Below are 22,939 nucleotides of genomic sequence, written 5' to 3'. Positions count from 1 at the left end.
ACAGTCTCCAGCGCGGAGAGCTCAGCTCAGACGTCTTCCCCGCGTTACTGCTGGCTCCCGTTAGCGAAGACGGAGGCGGCGAGGCTGGTGGCAGGGGAAGCGCCCCTGCGGGATGGCCGCTGAGGCGGCTCCGGCCACGGGGGCACCTGGGAGCTTCGGCAGCCGGCAAACCTGGACGCAAACTAATCTCACAGAGATAATCAGGTATCTACAATTCCCACGGCTACCTCAATCATTTCTCAACTAACGACGCTGTTGTTTTCCCTGCTGCATTCACAGCCACAGCTATGTTGAATATTTTAAAGACCGCAGCACGACTACAAATAGGGCAGGCTATTTCTGTAATGAATCAAAAAACAACTGCAAACAGAACGTCAACGTTTCACAAAGAACCCCGTTTAATATTCCTCCTCAATGTATGCCGCAACAAAAGCTGTATTCTGCCGAAGCAATGTTTCATTGTTTACAGTGGACTGGCGTGAAACACAAGGGAACACAAAATGTTAAAGGATTAAGTCCAACCTGGGTAAAAAAAAAAAGGCATGAAAGATGCATCTATTAAAAAACTGCTCCAATTATCAAAAGTGTCACCAATTAAAAGAAAAATATATTTAACTACAATCAAACAAATTCTTTTCTCCTTGTAGAGTTTACCCAGGAAAGGAGACAGTTACTTTCATGGCTAACATCCTGGGTTTTCCGTGACCAAGCAGTAGCAGTAGTTAATTAACCACATACTGGTAAGGAAGGGTAAACTCTTCAGATTCACTTCTATAATTAAGATACAGGTAGAGACGCTCATTTCCGATATAGGTCCTTTTAATCAGAAAATACATAAGGGAAAGCACTAATACTGAATTAGACATGGCAAGCTGATCAACTTTACAGACTGCATCTTCAGGCAAAGGATTTTTTATTACTATTGTTATAAAGCGTTAACCTTTTTTGATGAGGCATGAGGAACTCTTTCTAATTTAGTGATTTGATCCCTGGTTTTACCCATGCAGACCTCATTGCAGGACTGGGGCCATAACTCCATAGAAGATTATTCATACACCCAGAGCGGGAGAGAAGACACTGGGTTCACGGAAGCTCTGGAGCTTCTCAGCATGTTAACGTACTTACAAAAATGGCACGTGGATCAAGGAAGTTTTACTTCTAATACACGTCTTCCTTCAGCCCGCAGCTTTCCTGAAAAACCTTGCACACGCTAATCCCTCTCTTGCCTGTTCTTACTGATGTCATCGGCAAAACTCCTTATTTAAGGAGGTGCACTTCAGATTCAACAAACCCTGGATCAGTCAAAGGTTTAAAGAAGATGGAAGGAACCAGCTCTACCAACCCAGCGCCAGCAAGCTGTCCTAACGTGACCTAGGATCAACAACAAGCTTTACGCGTGCCAGCGTTCCTACAGGGTAAACACCGCCGATAATAAGCACCCCTGGATGCTTGCGAAACCACGCTAGGGGAGGGAAAGCTCCCTGAAGGAATCCTGTCATTCTGGTAAAGGAAGTGTAGTTTTGTCAACAGAAATCGTGTTGATGCTCAGGCTTCTGCTGACATGGCAGCGTTTGTCAGAGCTCGCTGCCCCTGCGCACCCCAGCTGCCACAGCTTTTCCTACAGATTACACTGATTCACCGAGCTGCTCTAGCTCTGCTAACGCAAGGCCAGCCTGTATTGGCGTACCTACCTATGCCAGGCTTTCATCCCCTATAGATGTAGCTATACATAACAAAAATGGTAAGACAAGATCAAACATAGGTTTTCGCATAGGTGAAGAGGAGCACTGCACAGTCGGAGCTCAGCCGTCTCCGGCAGATGACGAGGTGCTTGGGAGGGCGCTGGAGCAGCTTAAAGGAGCTGCTCTAAGATCCAGAGAAGATGAGTTTCTACAAGCCTAGCTTTTGCAGTCTTAGTACGCCATCACCTCCATTCCTCTCCCAGAGCCTTATCTCGGAGCAGAGTCGGCACAAGAGAGCACGTCCTTGGGCCTCAAGTGCTGCTGTTCACAGCCCAGAGCCATACCTCAAACTCATTTCATTGCCTTGTTAACACATTAGAGTTTGTTTCCCACATCTCAGCAGCAGATGCTTCCTTGGCCTTCAGAGAGGGATCCATCAAAACTGACTTCTCCAGGACAGCAAATTAGGCCAGTCTCCAACTACAACACAAAGCAGCTCTAAGGCACAGATCACAAAGGCTGTTCAAGCCCTCCTGTGAACCACCCCGTCGTGCCTTCTGGCTAGAATAAAGGACTAGAACCATAACGCTTATTTTTCTATTCTTCCTCAATTTGACAATAATTTTACCATAAAAATGACTAGGCCCAGACTCAGCAAACACCGGACAAGAAGCAGAGCTTCATCCCATCTCCTTCTTGACCCTCTTTAAGATAACTTAGGAAAAGTGAAGTCCTCCCCTAACCTGCATACAGAGGAATTGCTTCTGGTCAGATCGCTGTGACCCTCTGATGCTCCCGATGCAAGTAAGACACTTTTTCTCCATAGTAAGTATCTAAATGGAAGGTGGTGTTCAGCTTCATCCACCCCTCCCCTTTTTAAAAAAAAAGTGAATTAACTTCGAATACTACTGCCAAGGCAGCACTAGCATGGCATAAGCAAGGCCCTGCCCTGACCAGATGGATTTGACAAGCTCCTCCAAACTCCAAAACCAGCTTCTTCAAGACTCCTTTATTCAAATTCTTGAGTATATTTCAAGTCAGACTGCTAACGGTCCTTAAAAACAAACAAACGAAAACCCAACCCCAAACCAACCCCCAACCCCCCTCCAAACCCCCAATCAATCAGCATGTAGCAGGAACTCAGTAATTTCACTGCAAGTTTATGGTCTCAACACAATGCAGAAAATTAGCATAATCTTTGTTTTGCAATAGGGTTATTTGTTACAGCTTGTTTAAAAAACAAACAAACAAACAAAAACCCAAACCACCTCAACACTCTCTGTCCCAAACTCAGATACACGACACAAAACCACCGGTAGGACAGCTGTCCTTAAGGAAGTACCCAAATGAATGCAGGACACTAAAGAAATTCTTCACTGTTCTAACGAGTACCACTGCCAGCTACTAGGGAAAGCCAAAATACACAAGCAAGTCACCACCTCCAAGGAAACTTTTCTCTGGCTATGAACAACAAAAGACAGAGGACTGAAGTCACATTTTTTCTTCGGCCTCGCCTCACTGTTCAGTTATTATCCAGAGACTTCAGCTCGCTGGAGATCATTTTTTTGGAGACAGCATTCAATAGTGACAGATCGCACACATTATATAAGCTGCTGTGCATCAGGGACTACACCAAACGCAAAGCATGATTTCAGACGGTTCACAGAGTAGGGTTCATAGAAACCCTATTCGTTGGTTTGATGGCATGGCTTAAACCAAGATTCAGTAATAAAAGGGCCAGTGAATACATGCTGTGCGAGTTATCCGTCAGTTTTCTACAACTAGGAGATGGATGTTTACGACAGTCACTTCTTGGCACAAAATGTGATCCCAGGGCTACACCCATGTAGTGTGGTCAGACATAGGCTGATGGGAGAAACAGTTCGTAAACTGAGTAACAGCCAACACTCAATCATGATGACAGCTGAGATACCCAAAATACTGTAAAGCACCCTCACCCAGATGCTGCAGGACTGACCACTTAACAGGCCTCAAAAAGCATTTCTGACCTTCATGGTCATAAACACTACCTAAAAAAAATTAGACACCGTCTATAAATTCATGCCCAAATCTGAAAATGCACAGAAAACAACCACTGAACATACAGGTTATCTTAGCTGTTTTGAGTCACCGCATATCCACCCCATCACTTTGTGCTCTGAAATCTGGAAGTGTCCAAGTCAACACTGGCATTTTTACTAAGGACTCCAAAACTACACTGCAGCCAATTGCCCGGAATACCCCCTAACCTGCCGAGATCACCCATAAATTCTTAGTCTGTTCCTTGGTGTAGAACTGGACAGTATCACATGTTCCTACTACTGCTTGTAATTTTGAAAGAGCAGGGCTAAACATGGGTTATACACTTCTGCAGATACGTGAGTCAGGAGCGATCTCTCACCAGCACAAGAAACAGCACCCCCTAATAAAACTGCAGTTACTCAATTAAGGTTCTTTCTTTAATTTTATGACTGTAGGCTGCGCCTCTTTCCTCAGGTGCACTTTGGGAGACATTCCTTCTCAGGCTGGTAAAACACTTCTGTCACAATCAGTGAGGCCAGACGTGTGAGGGGGCTGAAGCAGAAGCAGGCAGCCACACTACCTGCAGGCCCCCCCTCCTCGGTGGGACAAACGAGACCGGGGAAGGAAGGAGGGTCCCTGAGCACCGCTCCCTGCTGTAGCAGTTAACTGCATTGGGCTACCTGGGTACGCAAAGAAAACGCAGTGCAAGACAACGTGCACCATTTCTGAATCTGGGCTGTGATGTTCTGCACATCGCTAAGACGCTTCAGTACAAGCCAGAGCCGTGCCTGTCACACACGTGACGAACATCTTCAATGCAGACATTTTGCACAAATTCTTGAGCTCTGCGTGCAATTACAAGGCTCTCGCAAGGCTACAAACATAACCCCTTCATTATTTTGGAGGAACCAGATGATCATTTTTTGTCCTTAACGGCCATCAATAGAAAATGACTAAAGGAAGACACCAGATCAAACTGGCTACTGAACTGTGATCACATGAGAGCTCCAACAGGCAGTCCTGATGGCCTCACTTAGCCACACCACTTCTCTGTCTGGAAAAAAAAAAGTGGTAGGAAAATGCGCCAACGTAGGAGGCAGTGATGAGTACACTGCACATGCACTTAGACTAAATCCCTGTTCAGCGAAAACAACAGATGAGTAAAAACAGTCCTAGGAAGTTTCTGTTTTTTGAAGAAAAACTCAATCAATCATAATTAAAATCTTCAGAAGGAAACACATAACGCAAAAACAGTCACTGATGACACTTTTTAATTTGATACGGCCAGACTTTTTCAAAGTAACTTGTAAAACCAACGAAGTAAGACAGAACTAGAGGATAGGCAAGTTTCATATTTACAGTTATTCAAAAGTAATAGTGTAAAAGCATATCTCAAATAGTGGTGACAGAAGCACGGAAGCATACAAAGAATAATCTTTTTTAGAACGTTATTAGAATTTCATTATATTATCTTCTTAACTATTAAAAGAATCTGTTGCATTTTTTACTGCCTGATTCTAATTCACCAACTCTTCCTCAAAACGACTTGTGATACAAAAAAAAAAAGCCACTTTTTCTGTTTGTAAACAACAAAAACACCTGCTTTTGTTTTTCCAGACATTATTGAAGTGGCACAGCAGAGTTAACACTAATGCTCTATTCTTTACCATTAAATTAAAAAAAACAGCTGGGCAAAGGGAAAAAACCAGACCAAGTCAGTGTAATCATTCAGTTGGATTCTGGATGACGATCAGGAAGTAGTCTTTATCTGGAAAAAGAAGAAAAAAAATTATTCTTTCATTGCTGGTATTTCTTCACAGCAACAGTAAATTTCAACATTTTTTCATACCTCGCCGATACACTGTGGGAGCTATCGGGTCCTGACATTCATTCTCAATGAACAAAACAGGCTTGGCACGTCAATCACTTATTTTTATGAGTCTTACTGAGAAAAAGTCTCAGCTTTAGAAATTGTATGCTCCCAAGCCAACTGAATTTAACTCAGTATGTGCCTAGGAAATAATAGTAAGTAGCACATGCAATGATGGAATCAAAATAGGTGGTGCATTTCCCTGAATCTCACAGGCCGACTGCTGTGCTGCAGTGGCTGCAGCTGCATTTTTCTGGAGCAATGCTTATTCCTTTCTTTCCATCCTTCATATGGAAATCAGAGGCTGCCTCAGCATAAACCCCAGAGCCTGTCTCAAGATCTGCCTCGCCCAGTCCCTGCGGAGCAGTCTGCTGCAACTGCAATCCCCTCCTTTGCCTCTCCATCAGCACAGTCCCACCACAGAGCCGATGCAGTATGAAGGAACAAAGCTGAGTTCCTGCCACATTAGTGAACTGTACTCATCTCACTGCTTCCCATTTCGTAATTTGTTGAAATACTGAGGACGTTTCCTGACAAGAAGGTTGCTGCTGCTACACTCGTGATTACAGCTACAATATGCTCTATTACTTTTCTCTGAACTGGAAAATCTGTTAGACTGTTTTGCTTTATCACTTAGTCTACAGCGCTGAACTGAAATTGCTCTCAAAACATATTTCTTTCCAACTCTCATGGTTTTATACTGAAAAACACAAAGCATGAGAGGCTGCAACACGCTCTCTCAAGCACTATTTAACACTTTCTACTTCGATCAACATGAAATGAGGAGAGTGGTTTCCTACCTTCAAACATGAAAAAGCAAACTTAGGTCAATGATAAAAGCTTTCAACTCTGAAGAAAGCAAAACAGCTTCTTGGAAAAGAGGAGATTATACAATATGAATAAAAGCAGCAGGCAGAACTCTCTCAGGCTGAGAGTGTCAATCTCACAAGAAAAGAATTCTGCTGGATTCCCTGATGCCTGCTTTCACCCCACTCGCTTTTACCTGGCGCAACCATGATTTCGTTTTTCTTAGAGCGGATCCGCAGGAATGTGAGGTCATTCTGGGGATCAATGTCTCGCACGGTGCTCCTTGCCTTCATGATGAAGCTGTGCATGAGGCCCGCGTACTGAATCGTTGTGGAGTTGTCCATCGTACTTTTGATAGGAATACCTGCAAGAAACACGGGACAGCAAGGGTCAGTGACAACACTCCAGAACTAACTCCGCCTTGGGCATCACCAAGTCTAACTGAGGTGTCTATTTAACCTAAGCAGATGTTGTCGCTACACCAGGGATTAGGAGTGTTCTTTTTTAAGGCTTAAAAGAAGAACATGAACAGAAATAAAATGCAGAAAGGCTAAAACCTGGAACCACAGGTGTAGGTGAGAAAAACTGTTTACCTCTAGTAGCATCAGTGCTTTACTTCTGCTTTTTCATTTATTTGTTTATTTATGAGATTTAGAAATAGAAATAAATAATAACAAAAATAAATATCTGGGGGGGAGAGAGGAAATACCAATGTTTCATTTTTGTTCTCCTGACTGCGGACAGCTTTTCCTTTCAGAAAGGCTCCTGAACATCACCGTTAAATGATATTCAAGTAAGCTAGGCTGGGATCCGTGTTGATTATAGAGGACATCAGCTGCTGCATCACACAGTTACAAAGCTGAGGCTCCAACATTTAACCATAAGAGTGGATGCAGTCCTGCGAGGTCCCTGGTTCAGTTCCTGTGCACCAGCCAAGAGGGCAGACACACTGACTCTGTTTGGCCCGAGCTTTCCCTCCCTTATACTTCTGCCACCCATGAGATATGTTTTCCCACAAAAAGCCAGCCAAAATTCAGCTCACGTGTCAGAACAATGTAGCAGCCAACTACCAAATACTGGCATGGCAGAAAAACCACTGCAGGTGTATGTTCGAATAAGCGCAGCTTCAGCCTGGAGAGCACGATCCATTATTCACTACCACGAAAAAGCAGCGAGCAGGAACGCAAGCTGCATGCAAGTACGCAGTGATTTGATCTTCAATATATTCATATACAGCTACCATCTGTCATCTTTTCTAAGGATTGTTTCAAGGAAATATTCAATTTAAATTGACAATCACACAGTTTTAAGAAGTTGGGCTGCTGACAGTGTCTTTAGAGCACTCTGAACAAGTCTGCTCTCTTGGACCCTTCAATGACTCCAAAAGGAGACAACTCGCTTATGAGTCTCATGAGGCCACGAGCACAAGGCAGCTGCTAAGCTACTCAAGTCTGCCAAGACAGCAGCATTCTGGACAAGCACAGCAGCAAGATTTCAGATGTCATGAGAGCTTTTAGTGCTATTGTCAGGCTTTAACAGAACACAGTTTCAAACATTGGCATAGCTCAAATATTTCTAAGCTTTTGCAATTTATTTTAATTTATTTCATTATTTCCTAAAATGATAAAGTGAGCTTGCAGAAAACCAGAAATGGGAATCCAGTTTTCTCTTGCAGCCTAACTATTGTCTATCTGCTTTGGCTACAGGAAAATCTTTGCTGAAGACTGACTGTAATCTCAATGCAAGCAGTCCAATCAGCGGTCCTTAAAGTGCATGTTTAGAACAAGTTATATCTCAGAAAACCGAGACTGACACAGTACCTTCAGAATTAACAACAATGATTCCTTGCACTCCTTTTTGGCTCTGAATTCGCTTCAGTGTTTCTTCCACCTCAGCCTGCAAACAGAGAAAGCACAAATCAGTACAAGATTGCGGCTATTTGCCTTCCACCAAAGCTTTGTAATAACGCGTCTGAAAATTGAGCTGCACAAAGATGATTCAAACAGTACTACCTACACCGTTCCATACAGCAAAGTGTCTGTACTTTGGTACTACCTTTTTTGCATGACCTTTTCAGTTGTTTTCCATCTGCCTTCGCTCTTCACTCATCTGTGATTATAATCTTGTGGAAACTTGAACTCCCCTCTAATCTTTCCCTCTCTCCTCCTCCCCAACCCTCCTCACGCATCAGTTCCTTACTATAGGCTTGCAACTGGAAGACTGCTCAGTCAGACTGCTACAATTTAGGTGTCAAGCAAAAATCACGTATGAAAATATACATGGAATTTATGAAAAAAGTAGAAAAAGATATATTCTGGGTGCAAGACTACCTTCCCTTTTATCAAATGAATGCTAAGAGCAATTACAGATAAGAAAAGTGAGGGGAAAAATGAATACATGCTATTTATTTATAATAACGATTCACGCTGGGATAGCTATAAGATTATAAAATAATTTACAATTTTGCAAAATCAATCTAAAAAAAAAAAAGGAAAAATGAAAACCGAAGGCCAAGGCCGTAGCCCCTTTGCTACATAAAAATCACCATCAGCTTCAGAAGAGCTTTCAAACCCTTCTGCGCAACTTCCATTGCTACAAGACGTCAACCAAAATTTAACTATGGGTTCTCTAACAGGGTCATAAAACCTCAGCACCTGAGCTGTTTTCCACAGCTGGGTGAATATTTGGCATTTTTTATTCCCATTAAAGGAAACAGAGACATGCAGCATCTTTCAGACCCTGCAAGACAGAGTCGCACACAAACAGTCTAGGAGGGAAGACAGGAATCACCTGAACTCGGGAAAGGTGAGACCTATTTGGCCTTTAGCATTTGGCCAAGACGGCTGCATTTCGTAGGCATTGTGAATAACCCTCTCTCCGCTTCCACCCCGCAGCGTATGAGCACAGTCACGTTATAAGCCCTGTTCCCTGTGAAGAGGACTTATCCTAACAAAACAACGTGGCCTCAACCTCAGAACTACTAGCAAACTTTCTGCAGAGTGCTGTTAGTGTAAGTAGCTTGGAATAACACGAACTGTTGCTGATAAGAGATGGTGCCACCTGAACTTGCCTTTATGAAGCAGTTTTTCTGTCTTATCTAGCACAGAAAAATTCAGTCTTTTCAACAAAGCTCTTGATGATTTCTGAATGCTGGGCTATTTTCAAATGGAAGACAAGGGAAATGAAACAAACTACAAGGCGTACAAATGCGGAGAGAAATGTGGTGGCACACTGTTAAGTCCAAAATAATTTCCTGACTTCTTACTAGCAGTATTTAAGTCCTGATTCGTTAAATACTTCCCTTCATTGGTCCTTAACAAACCTATTTGGATGGAAAGAAGCATCCATACAGAACGATACCAATTTTTTATTTCTTCTAACAAGCAACAGATAATCTAACTCAGGCTGGGGTGATCTGCTCTAACAGTTCAATGCTGCTGACACGGGAAGGTCCCGCTCCTCCTGTTCTTGGGCCCCAACACACACGTACCACTTCACGCACGCTAGCTCTGGTGCTTGTCCAACACCTCCGCAAGCCAGTTCAACTCACCAGACCAGCCAAAATATTAGTGATTAAAAAAAAATCATATATTTACCTCATGAAACACACAAAAACCATCTTAATAAAGGGCTGAATAACTGCAAGAGATAGTATATGGGGAAGGAGAGATGTGCCCTTGGAAAGGAGCATAAATACTCCCCCATCACCAATTTGCTCTTATGTGACCTTTGCCGTGACACAACAGTAGCCTTTATCTTCCTGTTTTCATCTAGAAAGCTTTAACTCCTAGGTTCGCCTAAAAAAAAATATGTGTTATTAGACCATTTCAATTTTCCATCTACAACTCAGGTGAGTATTTTGTTTCTTTAGGAATTTTTCCACATATTTTGACCTGCAATTTCATGAATATGCGCCAGCCAACGACACAGCTGAACAGGAAGCAACCTCCAATACAACTGCAATAAAATAAATACATTCCAGGTTTCACAGAATACTGAACAGCCAGTTGTCTTAAAACAGCCTTTCTTCCTGGTTGCTTTCAGCTTTGGGAATTGTAACCGGGAAGCTGTACGGAATGCAAAGATTTTCCTCTGAACGCATCCTCGGGCTGCCGTCGCACGGGGTATTCCAGTGCTGGACAGTGTTAGCCGCAGGTGTAGGGAACGACACGCTTTCCACCGCAATGATTGTGGGAGAGGAGCCCGCGATGCCAGGCAGGCTGGGCTCGGCTGCCGCCGTGAAGCCGCTCCGGGGCCTCCGGACCACCGGGGCCTCCGGACCACCGGGGCCTCCGGACCACCGGGGCCTCCGGACCACCGGGGCCTCCGGACCACCGGGGCCTCCGGACCACCGGGGCCTCCGGACCACCGGGGCCTCCGGACCACCGGGGCCTCCGGACCACCGGGGCCTCCGGACCACCGGGGCCTCCGGACCACCGGGGCCTCCGGACCACCGGGGCCTCCGGACCACCGGGGCCTCCGCAGCTGCCTGGCTCGGCCGCCGGCGGGCGAGAGCAGAAACCTCCTCACAAAACGCCCGCCCCACGAAAGAAGGGCCGCGCCCGCGCATCCCAGCGCCGCAACCAAACCCAAGGCAAACGGGGGGGGGGGGGCGCGGGGGTGTAAGAGAAACCGGAGAGATCAAACCACCGCCCGCAACTGCGCCTCGCTTCTACTCGGTGCCGGACACCGGCCGCCCGCCGGGGCGGGGGCAGCCCCTCTGGCCGAGGAGGTGCTGGGACCGGTCCCCTCCGCCTCGCTCTGCGCCTGCTGCAGGACGGGCGCTCGCGGTAGCGCCAACGCGGGCGTTTCCCACCCCGGAGCCCCCCGAGGGCCGAGCGAGAGAGGGGGCACGGGGCCCCCCCCGCCCGGCCCCGGGGCAGCGCCGGAGGGGAGGGGAGGGGAGGGGAGGGGAGGCCCCGGCCCCGGCCCCGCTCCCGCCGGCCCGGGCCCCCCCCGCGGCCTCACCCACCATCTCGAGCCGCCGCCTCTCCGCCCAGTCACGGCACCGCGCGCATGCGCCGCCCGCTCCGCCAATCCGCGGGGAGGAGCAGCGGGGGGGCGGTGCCGCCTGCGCCCTGCCCCGGAAGCACTTGTCCCACGGCGGGGGCGGGGCCCGCACCGGCGTTCCCGCGGTAACGGCACCGCCCACCCCCCACCGCCTCAGGGCCCGGCGGGGGCTCGGCCGCCGCTCCCGGGGCCCCGTCGCTTGGCGCCCGTCGGGTCGCTGATCTCGTGTAAGGCCTTTAGTGTAAACCCCGCGAACCGTACAGGGGGCGGGGAGAGCCGACCCCCCCGGCCGAGACGCCTCAGGTGCCGCTGAAGCCCCCGAGGCAAGGGGAGGCGCCGGGCAGAGCTGCGAGGGCCCGTGCGGGCCCCGCGCACCCCGAAACAGCAGGGCCGGTGAAAACCCTCGGAACCCACCTGCCGCAGCCCCGGGAACTCACGGCTTCTGCCCCTGCGAGTATGAAAAGGGTAAGTGCTCAGCCCGCCTCTGCATGTCCTGTATTCTCAAGGCAAAACAAATCAACACGCTCAAGAACTGCATCGCACACAGCCCTCGTCGGTATTGCACGTACGCAGCAACAGCATTCGGTACTTTCCCCCGTTCATCTGGAATCCATTCGCAGCTTGAACTGAATGTTGCTTCTTTCAGCACTGCGAGCAGGAAAGCAGCGTTTAGCTAACGAACACTCAGCTCCTCACAACACTTACAGAGAGCAGGTAGTTGTGGGGTACAAAGCAGAAACGTGACCTTGTGAAGTATTTTTCATTTTTTTTTCCCCCCAAGATGCTCTGAAAACCAGGATTTGACGTAGCAGATAAACTCACTGGTCCTTCAAATCTGGCAGGGACTACTTCTGCTCAGAGAAAACAGAAGATTTCTCCAACGCACCCTGTCATTTGTGCACTAGTGTAGAGCTGATAGGTTGAGCATGGACATGGGATCAGGCATCTTCAGACATCAGGAACAAACCCTTCTTTAGGATCCAAGATACACAGCTATTTTCTCTTCTAGTGGCTATTTACAGCTCTGCAACCTAATTAATTTAAATTCTAATCTCTCTTATCTGTCCGGCAATAAGTTTTAAAGCTTGGCTACAGAAAGTCATTTTACTATAGACTGATTCAACTTCTAGTCCCACCAATGATGATAAGATCTGGTCAATAGGTAAGCAGTGCACAGCTGCCATCAGAGACCTAAACCAAACAGGCTTTTGTTTAAACCAAACAAGCACTCCCATCTTGCCATGTACAAACCATCAATAACCCCACCCAGGCCTGGTACTGGCATTAGCAACGTCATCATAGAAGAAAATAGCAAGGAACTAATGCAATGGTGCAACTGAGTTGTACGTTTATCATACCATATATTTCTGCATTGTATTGTGACTCTGCTTTGGGTTTTTTGCCTTTTTTTTAAACTTCAGATGTATGTGAAATATCCTCATAGCTGTACTACCTTAAAACTACCCAAAAGCAGTGCCAAATTTGGGGTTTACACAACTTAGTAGCATGCTTATAAGTGATTTCATCCAAAGGCATGGAGGAAGCAACTCAAAACTAAACCCCCTGCTGCGGAAAAAAGGCAATTATTATTGCACATATTTACTTGGCATAGAAAAGCATACTTGGGATTTGCTGCTGCTAACAGAATTGTATTAACCAAGCCTGTGTGAATACCTGGGAAAGTAAGCAGGGTGAAAACCCAGCGGGGAGGTCTGCAGCAAGGAAGATTACCCTCAGTGGAGGAGGATCCGTTTAGGGAACATTTGAACAAACTGGACATGAACAAGTTCATGAGACCTGATGGGATGTACCCATGAGCGCAGAGCGCGCTGGCCAATGTCATTGTAAAGCCGATCTCAATCATCTCTGAACGGTCATGGCAATCAGGAGAGGTTCCAGGAAGAACGCAAATACCACTTCCCCCTTCAAGGAGGAGGATCAGGGTAACTACAAGGCGGGTTAGCCTCAGCTGAGCATTTTTTTCCCCTCCTTCCTGTCACCCTGTCATTCGTAAACAGAAAAGAAAACGCAAACTTGCACAGTCACACCCGATTTTTGTTATCACTGCAATAGCTGCACAAGAAAACGTTAACGCTGCGGTTCCTGCAGAACCTTTCCCCAGACCATCTCCCTCAGAGCACTGCCGCTACCAGAGCGGCAGCCTCACTGTCTCCTTGGAGCAGCATCCCCAGGACCACGTGCACTGAAAATCCAGGAATTGTTTTATCTGCTGTTTCTAACCAGTCACAAAGGCAGCTGTGTCTGAAATCTCCTAATGAATTTCCAGTGCAATCAACAGTGGCAGAAGAGGCCTCGGGAAAGAAACATTCCTAAATAACTTTGCTAGAAGGACAACTTCAGACAGCGTAACGCCTCACCCCCGAAAGAGCAGACAGACAATTCATTTGCACATGGATGCTTCGTAACACAAAGAATAACAACGAGACTACCAGCTCTTTAAGTAGTTTTATAAAAGTATTTGACTTACTGAGATACTGTTACAGTTACCTGAGTATTTGAAATTACAATGCAAGGAAATTTCAACAATGAATTTCAGTACAGTATTTTACAATCCAGTGCTGCTGATCCCAGTTTATATACGAGTTCACTAGAGCACATATACACAAACAGTGATTCTTGAAGAAAATTAAAAGACACCACAAAAAGGGGGCTGGAGATACCAATATAATAGAGTTCAGATTATAAATCCAGTGGAGCATGTAATAAAAATGCAAACAAAAAAACCCGCTTTTTTTGGTTTTACTTTTCTCAGAAAAATAAAAAAAGTTTGGTTTTTTTTTTGAAACACAAGCAACTGGATTAAAAAACCAAAACTTCCCTATTAGATCAGATGAAGACATGACGCATTTACTGTGCATTTCATTAGTATATTAACATTTCCTGAGCTACCCAGAACAATAAGGCTTCATTAACTCTTAGATCAGCAGCTCAGCATTTAATTTTCTCATGTCATTCTCATAAGGCAAAATTCTTAATAAAAGTTATTCTAATACTTGAACATTAGGATCAATTGACGGTTGCATATGAATATACATTTGTGACATACTATGAATTTATGCAGCTCAGGCTGCTGAATCAGTTGAAGTAGTGGGAGACAAATTCATTAATCTCTGCTGAAAATCTTACTTCTAAGTCCAATTCATAACTGGGATACCAGATGCTGTGGGCTCATCCACATGTTGTTTTCACCAGATCCCCATAAAGAACAGAAAAGTGCACCAGTGGCTTACATTAATTCCTTTTTATTTCTACACAACATGCTGTAAAAAATTAACAGATTTGTTAGCATTCACAATGCTGACGAAGTAAAATGCCTAAGTAATCTTAAGCTCTGACTTCAGAAATATTGCCAATTTAACACAGTAAAGTTGCTTTATTTTTTTTTATATTTTGGCCAAATCCAATGTTTCACAGATTATTCCCCCCCCCCCCCCCCCCCCCCATGAATTCTTTATTTGCAATATTTTAAAACCATATCTGGTGCTTGGGATATCCAGCCCCCTTTCCCCCATCCTAATACAGCAGAAAAGACATATAAACATGCCATTTAAATTAAAGAAAGAAAAATGGAATAAGTGGAATCCCGGACTGCAAAAATATATACAAGCATTTACTTTTTTCCTGAACTAAACATTTCAACCATAAAAATATTAAACAGCCATACCCTATAGAACTAGGGCTAAGGCTATTTCAATTATAACTATTCTTTATTTTAAAAATATAGGGCTGAAAGCCTTTTGGGTGATATTTATACATTAACAATATTTCTAGGTTCCCTACATGAATCATAAAGCATTATGCAGAACACAGACTATTTTTCATAGCTTAATCTTGCATTATCTTGCTTAATTTAATCTCTCTTGTAAATATGTTAGATAACTACATTTCATTGTAAGAATTAATATAAACAGAAAATATTTATAAGGCTTTTTTTCTCCTCATGGGCTGTATACTGTAATATATCCATCAAATGTTTTGAAGTTGGCAGATTTTCCTCCCAGTAAAACCATGAAGTCAGGTTAGTTCTTACCATCAATGAAACTGTAAAAGAGGGTCATTTCTATATAATCAGAAACTCTTTTCCATGCCTTTCTTAGAATATGCATGACAAAAGAGCTATTCACTCTGAAGGCTAATCATGCTGCTTTCCAATAAACACGTATCACTTTGTATGTCCTGAAAAACTCTGAAGTCAGTTAAAAACCATAATGTCTTCGTTCTTCTTAGGCCTGATGAGTTTTTCCCTCTTACAGTTTAGACAGAAGGGATAGAAGGAAAGAAATATTCTTTTCAAGACTGGAAGTTCAGTTTTACAGTTTCCCAACTTTCCTGTTTCAGCTCCAATATCTAGAAGCCTCTTAAAAACAGCTCCTGTCCCAATGCTTTGAGCTGTGGTTATGCTTTAATATGTGCTACATGCTATTTCAAGTGTCATGTCTCTTACTATGGCTAACAGCTCATCTCATTGAAGTTGCTTTCCTCCCTTCAGACAGGGAAAGAGCTGACCATACCCAAAAAGTGCATTCAGTCTAAAGGAGGAGTAAAATGCATAATGTTATTGTAAACCAGAAGATAATTGAGTATTAACAGATTCTAAAAGGAAGTAAAAGAAGTTCTTAATCCAATAGGAACTCACTACAAAAGTTACTAGCTATAAGCAGCTTAGGGTGAATTAGCTTAGAAACCCCCCCAAAAACCTTTAGTTTCAATCTTTATAGAACTGTTTACTGATGCCCCAGCTTTTCAAAAATCTGTAATCCGTGTCTGAACTTTCTCATCCTCTTAGCCTTAGCCAGTATCGCATATCAGTTCATCAGCAAAAATAAGTCTTATCGTTTTCTGACTCCAGTTGTTTTGTACCTCTTCCTGAGAACCCAATAAAGTCTTCAGAGCAAACCGACTGCAACACGTAAGAATAACACTGAGAATAATGTCCATTAACACCTTTGACAGGAAACATCAGCCTGCAAACGGAAATCTAAATGGAATCAGTGCAATCCCAGGTGGTCTTGTCTTTTGCAAAACAAGTGAAGTACCACAGTGTTAATATTGATTTAAAAGTTAAACATGTAACACAGAAAAAGATCACAATTCTTCTGAGGGCACACAGAAATGTTCCAACAACTTTGGGCGGGTGTCTATTTTGCTGAAATTAGCAGGATTGGGAAAAAACAAAGCAAAGCTATGCCCTGGATTTGTGCCACAGTTTGACGTCCCCTTAACAGCAGCTTGAGTCCAGCTGGCACGTGAGCAGACTCCAGGCAGGGAAAAAACAGTCTGGCCACACTTGAGTTAGAAAAAAGAGCTTAAGCGATGAATTTGCTCACAGTACGCAGAGGATGGTTACAAGCTGGCTCTAATAACACTGCTGTAAAGAGGCTTATGATGATGCTGCAGCATTGCAGCTACCAATGAACTTCCCAGTGCATCAGTAGCAAAAAATGCTACTAAAAAGGAAAGACAAAACTATTGTTAAAAATCTGTCAGTCATAAAGGACACATTCTAATTAATGAATGGTAAAACAAAGCAGAGCCCAAAGCTGTATTAAACCTCTACTTAGGTCATAATTCATTTGTAGCCATATCTGATTGCTCATTTGATTTCTGAAAGTGCTCAGTAGAAATCCAGAGTTAATGTGGATAAAACCTCAGGATAACATCCATTTACTTAACACATTAGTATTGTTAAATAAATCCAAGTCAAGTCTACTTTACAATGAAGTGTGCAACAAGCAGAAGAAGTGAAGAACATACATTGTGTTGAGTTCACATTCTTCAAGGTGCAAATTTTAGCTACTCTTGCCCAAATCCTTCTGTTTCTTCAATTGCAAACAACAGCTTTTCCTTCAACTGCTCATAATTCTTATAGGGTGGAAGGTCTAAGCGATTGAAACTGAAAATAAAGAAAAAGCTTAAGTACTGAAAAATAATTAAACCTTCACAAAAAAAATAAAGACTATGAATATGGGTAATTAAACTTTTTGCTGTGTAGATGGATACCTGGATTTATACCCTGTGAAAAACTGACTACGGACATAAATTCATATATTTCTGAGGCCAAAAGTTAGAGTTCAAGCATTTGAACAGTGATAGTTTTCTAGAAATGCAGCGTACTTGGTAAGAAGTTTCACTAACTTTTCCTAGTTGGTTAACTAGATTCATCATTCACATTTGAAAGTTTATATTTGTGTGTTTTTACTCACCACTAATACACCTGAGGAACTGAGTAGAAACTACCTTTTCTCTAAGGAACTGGGAGTGTGAATGTGGCTGCTTCACTATCAAGATGGAGTGTAGTGATAACAAAAGATCAATCCCAACCTCTTTAGACAGTACTTTTTATTACTTTAAATTTTTAGTAATACACAAATCCATGGAATTTACAATGGAATCTACTCCATGCTACAAGAATTCTTCAGAAGTTCAGCTATTATTCAACAACGAAGTTTACCGGCATAACTTGGTGTTTGCTTTCACACAGTCTCAACCATTTAAGCACATTACCCATTTACTAAAATCTCCCAGTAGATTGTTATCAGCAAAAACAGAACAGTAGTAACATTCTGATTTGTTACATACTCACCAGGTATGACTTCTAGGTAACCAGTTTTCCTTTCCAACTTTTTCAATACAAAATTTTTGGGGTCCGTTGCTCCCTGTAACAAATTCAAATAAACAAGGCATAGGTCTAGCTCTCTCTGTATCAGCAGCATTACAACTGAAGTAAAAAAGGCTTAAACACAAGGCAAGATTACTATAACTCGCACAGAAAAAAAGACTTCTGTCTTTTGCTATACACATATTTGCTATGGGGTGAAATGCATAAATTTGAAGTGATTTTGAAACTCAGTACAACAGGTGTAAACATTCCCTCCATCTCTTTTTCCATCATAGCTCAAGTATATGCAGGACATACAAAATAGCAGTCAATATAAAATTCATTTAAAATGTCCATAAACATATAACTTAGTTCTTTTAAAAAAATTATCTAATGCATTAGAGGGATTATTAATGCATACCCATGAGGTCAGCAAATCCTCCCACTGGTAATCTGCATGTTCCAGTAACAAACTGCAAGAGTCTCATTCTCTTCTCATTATCTATTTCTTTCACAAACTGAAAAATAATAATTGAAATAAACCTTTAGGTATAGATTTGATATTCAATTTTCACATCATCATCATCATCCATAGATTAATGAATGACATGACTGTTATGAATAGCTGAATTAGCAGTAACAATTTATATTTACACACTACAGATCTGTTCAGTCATTCTGACTATCGTTTACTAAGCTGTAGCTGTGCTCTGTAACTTCTGTTGGTCTGAGAATAAAACAAAGTCTACAAACCTGCCAGAACCATACTATCTGTCTGCTGGTCCTGGTATAGTGCCGGTAGATGGTATGCCTCTGCCAGTCATTCAAATCAATTTCTTGCATTCCACATAGAAGCACCTTTAGGGGAGAAAAAGGGAAATAAACATGTGAGTACAAGTTACGACTTTCCTTCTATGACTTCCCACATAGAACATCAACTGCAGCCATACCTAGAAGCATCTGCAATGTCAGTATACTTGTTTTTAATTTTAAACTTTATCCAAAACTTCTACAACAAAGAATGATGACGGCTCATGAAGTGTATTTGGAGAGGCCACAAAATAGAAAGCATCTCTGTCATAAAAAATGGAATAATTGCTTGCATTTAGACATTCAAGCCAGGAACAGTTTATCATTGCCCAGCCATACAATTCTCCACTATCCTGTTGATAGTGAAACTGAAACAGATGGTTCAGAAAGTGTAATTTTGAGAGATCAAAACTATTTAGAACCTGGTCCAGTCTATATGTGATCATCCATTGCTATCTGGTTGTATCTCCCTTTCTGTCAAGTTACTCAGTCTTTGAACACAGGCAAATCAAATTGCTGAGGATCACAAAAGCAATTCGGTAAGAAATTTCTACTGGCAGAATCTTAGCCTTTAGAAACGTGTAAGTAGGCTGCAAAGAGGAAAGTGAAGGGAAACATGCTAATCAAATACTATTCCATAAAGTTTCCCTCATATGCCTTATAAAACAGAGTTGTCAGCCTTAGTGAGTTCTGCTCTTCAGACCTAACGACTGGAGTTCAAGTATTTTATGTGTAACAACCTGGATCTAGCAATAGCCAAACTATCCTTTACCTCCAGCTCCTTAGCATCAAAATACTGCAAATACTGTTGTGGCAGAATTTCATTGAAGCCTTCAAAGAAAGCCTGTGTCTGCTCCTCAACACCTCGGGAAAGCCTCCATTCTGCTACTAGCCTGTAAAAGAAGATACAGAAAGATAATTTAAATGGCCTGTGCTAACCCAAGTCCACATCTTTGTTAGCCTATTTTGAGATGAACTGCAAGCTAAGTTAAAAAAAAAAAAATGAAAAGTCTGGAAAGTTCTGGGGATAGAGCATTGTATAATTTTATTAGCAACCTTTACTCTGTGCAAACGATTTTGTTTTTTCTTTAAGTTAAAACCCTATGTTTCCAACCATTCTGCTACAGAAAGTATTTTAGATTCAAAGAGGAGGCAGCATCTATTCACTGATTATATTAATGAGAGCACAGCAGTCCCTAGGTATTTGAAGAAAGAAAAAAATGCAGAGCTGTATTTGTCTAATATTCTCCCCAGAAATCTCAGTCATTATCCATGAAAAGGTAAAAACTAGGTCAAGTTGTACTGGTGAAGATAAGTAGGACTGCTAGCTTACCAAGAAACGACTATGTCCATTTGGAAAGTTCCATATTTGTTTCTGTTAATCATGAAACTTTGCTCTGTGGCAGAAACTCCACTCTCCATTAATAAAAGGGTGAAAAGCAGGCAGGAGACCCGAAGAACCTGAACCCAGGGAGAAGCAGATATTATGCTGAATTCAAGCCTAACCTGTCAGGAGAACTGGAGTCTAAAGGAGAGATGGCTATTTTCCGATTTCAATCCTAGAAACTTTGGAAACTTAAAGCAGGACTCAGAGTAAGCCAAAGAATATGAGTGAAACTGGAATCTGAGCTCTCCCTGGGTTCCTAGAAACTGGAAGAGAATGGTTTTCTGCAGATCCTCCCTATTTTCAACCCCAAATTAATACTTTGCAAAACTGTAAAATACCAGTATGTTTCTTCTGCAAACATTACCTTTCCTGTGAATCACTGAAATGTCTTCAGATTACTCATGCGATGAAAAGAAAAACCACTCCCCTTCTCCCTCACCCCCTGCCGTGAAAGAAGCCTTCACAGAACACATTGTAAGAAAGCGAGGAAAATTCCACTGTGATTCAGTTTATTTTGTGCCTGCAATGTGTGACCTTTTTTTTTTTTTTTTTTTTAGCAAGCACATCTTCCAAGCTTATATGTTGAAGTTCACACCTTAAAGCAGAGCTTATGTACTGCTGCACACTGAGGAAGAAGGGGATATTTCAGGGCAAAGCAGGTCACTTCACATTTTTATTCTTTTATCACTCTTAGGCTCCTTTCCTCTTAACCTATTGCTTTAAAAAATTCTGGTACTGCAAACATAATCCTTCATTTATGACAATACAAACTTATGACATCATTCATAACACCGTCCTGTTACAAATGCCAAGACCTAATGATACTATAAGACCAGTTCAGGTAAAACTAGTCATGATCCCAAGTATCTTTTAAAAATAAGAATCATCACAAAAGCATCCAAAAATGTTCTTAAGTTTAAAAAAACCCCAAACATAAATGGCTGGGTAGAATATCAGCAGGCTATGAAGCAATATAATTCCAATAATAAACACATGCAACGATTTTATGAAATACCTGACATTCACATTTGTTGTCATGATGTTCTGCTAAACTTGAATAACTCTAGGAAAAAAGTGGACCTTCTACTAACTATAATCTTTGGGAAAAGTGGATTTTAAAAACTTATTTCTATCAATATTCTTCTTTCAAATGTGATATCCAAACAACTGCCACTTGTTGCCAACATCAGCAATTATTCAGAGACAGAATTACAACAATGCTTCAGATTTCATAGTTTGACAATCTTTTCTTGCTAGAACTAAAGAAAGAAAATGACGGAGATAAGAGTATTTTAAAATCTTCATTTATTCTTACCTAATGTATTCTTCTTTGTTTTCTTCTGTGACCAGAATGTTGCTACCATTTGGCTTCAAGTCATGGCTTTTGATTTCACCTAGAATTTCTTTATCAACTGAGAAAAACATTTCTAAGCCACATTCTTCAATATCATTCTCTCTGTAAGGAAAAAAATACTGTGTCAAGATCTTGTACTCAGTAGAGGACATGGGTATGAAGAACCTTAAGGGAAAAAGGTTTAGAGCTAAATAATCAAGATAAGAAAATGTTCCTTACACAATAATTACCGTTTTGCAAGAAGTACTGACTCATTTTACCAATGTGCATACACGAATTGTACTCCTGATCAGAAATTTTTGATCAGTAGTACCCTTAAATTTACCAGTCACAAGGCTGACAAGCTACCTGCTGACTATGATCTGCGGAATGTCTGTGGAACACAGAAACTTTTCAAGTAATGACATTTTTGCGTATTTCATTGCATGATTGCTTCTTCTAACAGGTAACATAAGGACTGTGTTAAAACGTAGCCTTCACTTTGTCAAACAATAGCAGATAAAAAGTGACTAAGAAAGACTTTGCATGCTTAATGAATTATCTTCAACTCCAGTATATTTATGGGACTATCTTGTAAGCATACACTAAAACATCCCAAGCTCCTAAGTAAACAAAGTACAAGTACTCCTGCTAAAGAGGAATTCTCTTAGAAATTTCAACATAGAAAGAATCTGTAGCCAACAAACATTGCTCAAATAAACTCTATACTCTTTACAGGCATTAATAGCCAGGAGAATAACAGGTACAACACTATAATTTATATGTGCTTCTGTAAAGTGAAGAATCACCTGCATACGCAGAGGTTTTGATGACCATTTCTCCCCAAAATAAAGTGCAAAATCAAGATATTTGTTCTGAACCGTAACACAGAAATGTCAGTCTTGAAAACACCACTGGTTTATCTAGCACCGTGATGCAACAGTGCTTCTGAACTTGCTCTTTCCAAAATACATGCTATTGCATTAAATCTCAGATGAGGAGGGAAGGCTTCAGATGGACCGATGATGAAATAAAATCACCCCTTCCTTTTAAAACGAAAGATACCTGCTCTAGCTCGGCTTGAGCAGAGAGGTTTGACTAGATGGAAGGGGACCTCTAGAGGTCAAATTCAATGATTCTGTGAAATTTTCAAAATTGCGGGAACAAGAAAATCGGCCATCTGATAGGAGAAGCACCAAGAAATTCAAAACTACTGAAAGGTTCCTGGAAAGCTATAAAATTTGTTTTTTTGGTGAGGAACAAAATTATGTCCACCCTGAGAGACATGACTCTTTTCCCACAAATTTGTAGTCATAGGATAACTTCATCACCATTACAGATAAGTAGGCTCAACTATACTAAACTTGAATCATAGGATCATATTATAGAATGCTTTGGG

General features: G+C 42.3%; 2 protein-coding genes across 7 annotated transcripts in view; both read right to left on the bottom strand.

Moving 5' to 3' along the window:
* Nucleotides 1-4,958: 4,958 nt before the first annotated feature.
* Nucleotides 4,959-13,255, bottom strand: DYNLRB1 (dynein light chain roadblock-type 1). The gene is made up of 5 exons (XM_087750313.1): nucleotides 13,123-13,255; nucleotides 11,354-11,823; nucleotides 8,202-8,277; nucleotides 6,578-6,745; nucleotides 4,959-5,472 (listed from the first exon to the last, which is right to left on the bottom strand). The coding sequence occupies exons 1-5, from the start codon at nucleotides 13,253-13,255 to the stop codon at nucleotides 5,429-5,431; spliced, it is 891 nt and encodes a 296-aa protein (XP_087606439.1). The 3' UTR covers nucleotides 4,959-5,428.
* The window catches only part of ITCH (itchy E3 ubiquitin protein ligase), a 69,488-nt gene continuing 54,753 nt past the window's right edge, over nucleotides 8,205-22,939 (bottom strand). For 5 of the 6 annotated variants that reach the window (XM_087749530.1, XM_087749526.1, XM_087749528.1 and 2 more), the window contains 7 exons: nucleotides 21,523-21,663; nucleotides 19,593-19,713; nucleotides 18,764-18,868; nucleotides 18,432-18,528; nucleotides 17,996-18,068; nucleotides 17,167-17,305; nucleotides 8,205-8,277 (listed from right to left, as the gene is read on the bottom strand). In XM_087749530.1, coding sequence (XP_087605656.1) covers nucleotides 17,206-17,305; nucleotides 17,996-18,068; nucleotides 18,432-18,528; nucleotides 18,764-18,868; nucleotides 19,593-19,713; nucleotides 21,523-21,663 — 637 coding nt within the window. In that variant the 3' untranslated portion in view covers nucleotides 8,205-8,277; nucleotides 17,167-17,205. Of the gene's footprint in view, nucleotides 8,278-17,166; nucleotides 17,306-17,995; nucleotides 18,069-18,431; nucleotides 18,529-18,763; nucleotides 18,869-19,592; nucleotides 19,714-20,153; nucleotides 20,282-21,522; nucleotides 21,664-22,939 lie in introns of those variants that run through there. The other variant, XR_015702917.1, reaches the window with a different exon arrangement.

This window comes from Nipponia nippon, unplaced genomic scaffold (assembly GCF_047370975.1).
Source record: "Nipponia nippon isolate SJK-2023a ecotype South Korea unplaced genomic scaffold, ASM4737097v1 scaffold_13, whole genome shotgun sequence".
Classification (NCBI taxonomy): Eukaryota; Metazoa; Chordata; class Aves; order Pelecaniformes; family Threskiornithidae; genus Nipponia; species Nipponia nippon.
The sequence above is the reverse complement of the archived record's forward strand: the minus strand, read 5'-3'. Positions and strand labels throughout refer to the sequence as shown.

Bases quoted from the DNA above. Each gene is read 5' to 3' on its own strand.
- DYNLRB1 (XM_087750313.1), bottom strand. From the start codon at position 13,255: ATGATTGAGATCGGCTTTACAATGACATTGGCCAGCGCGCTCTGCGCT. The intron at 11,824-13,122 runs GTAATCTTCCTT...AGAAGCCGTGAG, and splicing joins CGGATCCTCCTCCACTGAGG to TTCCCGGGGCTGCGGCAGGT. The intron at 5,473-6,577 runs GTAAAAGCGAGT...TTCTTTTTCCAG, and splicing joins CGAAATCATGGTTGCGCCAG to ATAAAGACTACTTCCTGATC.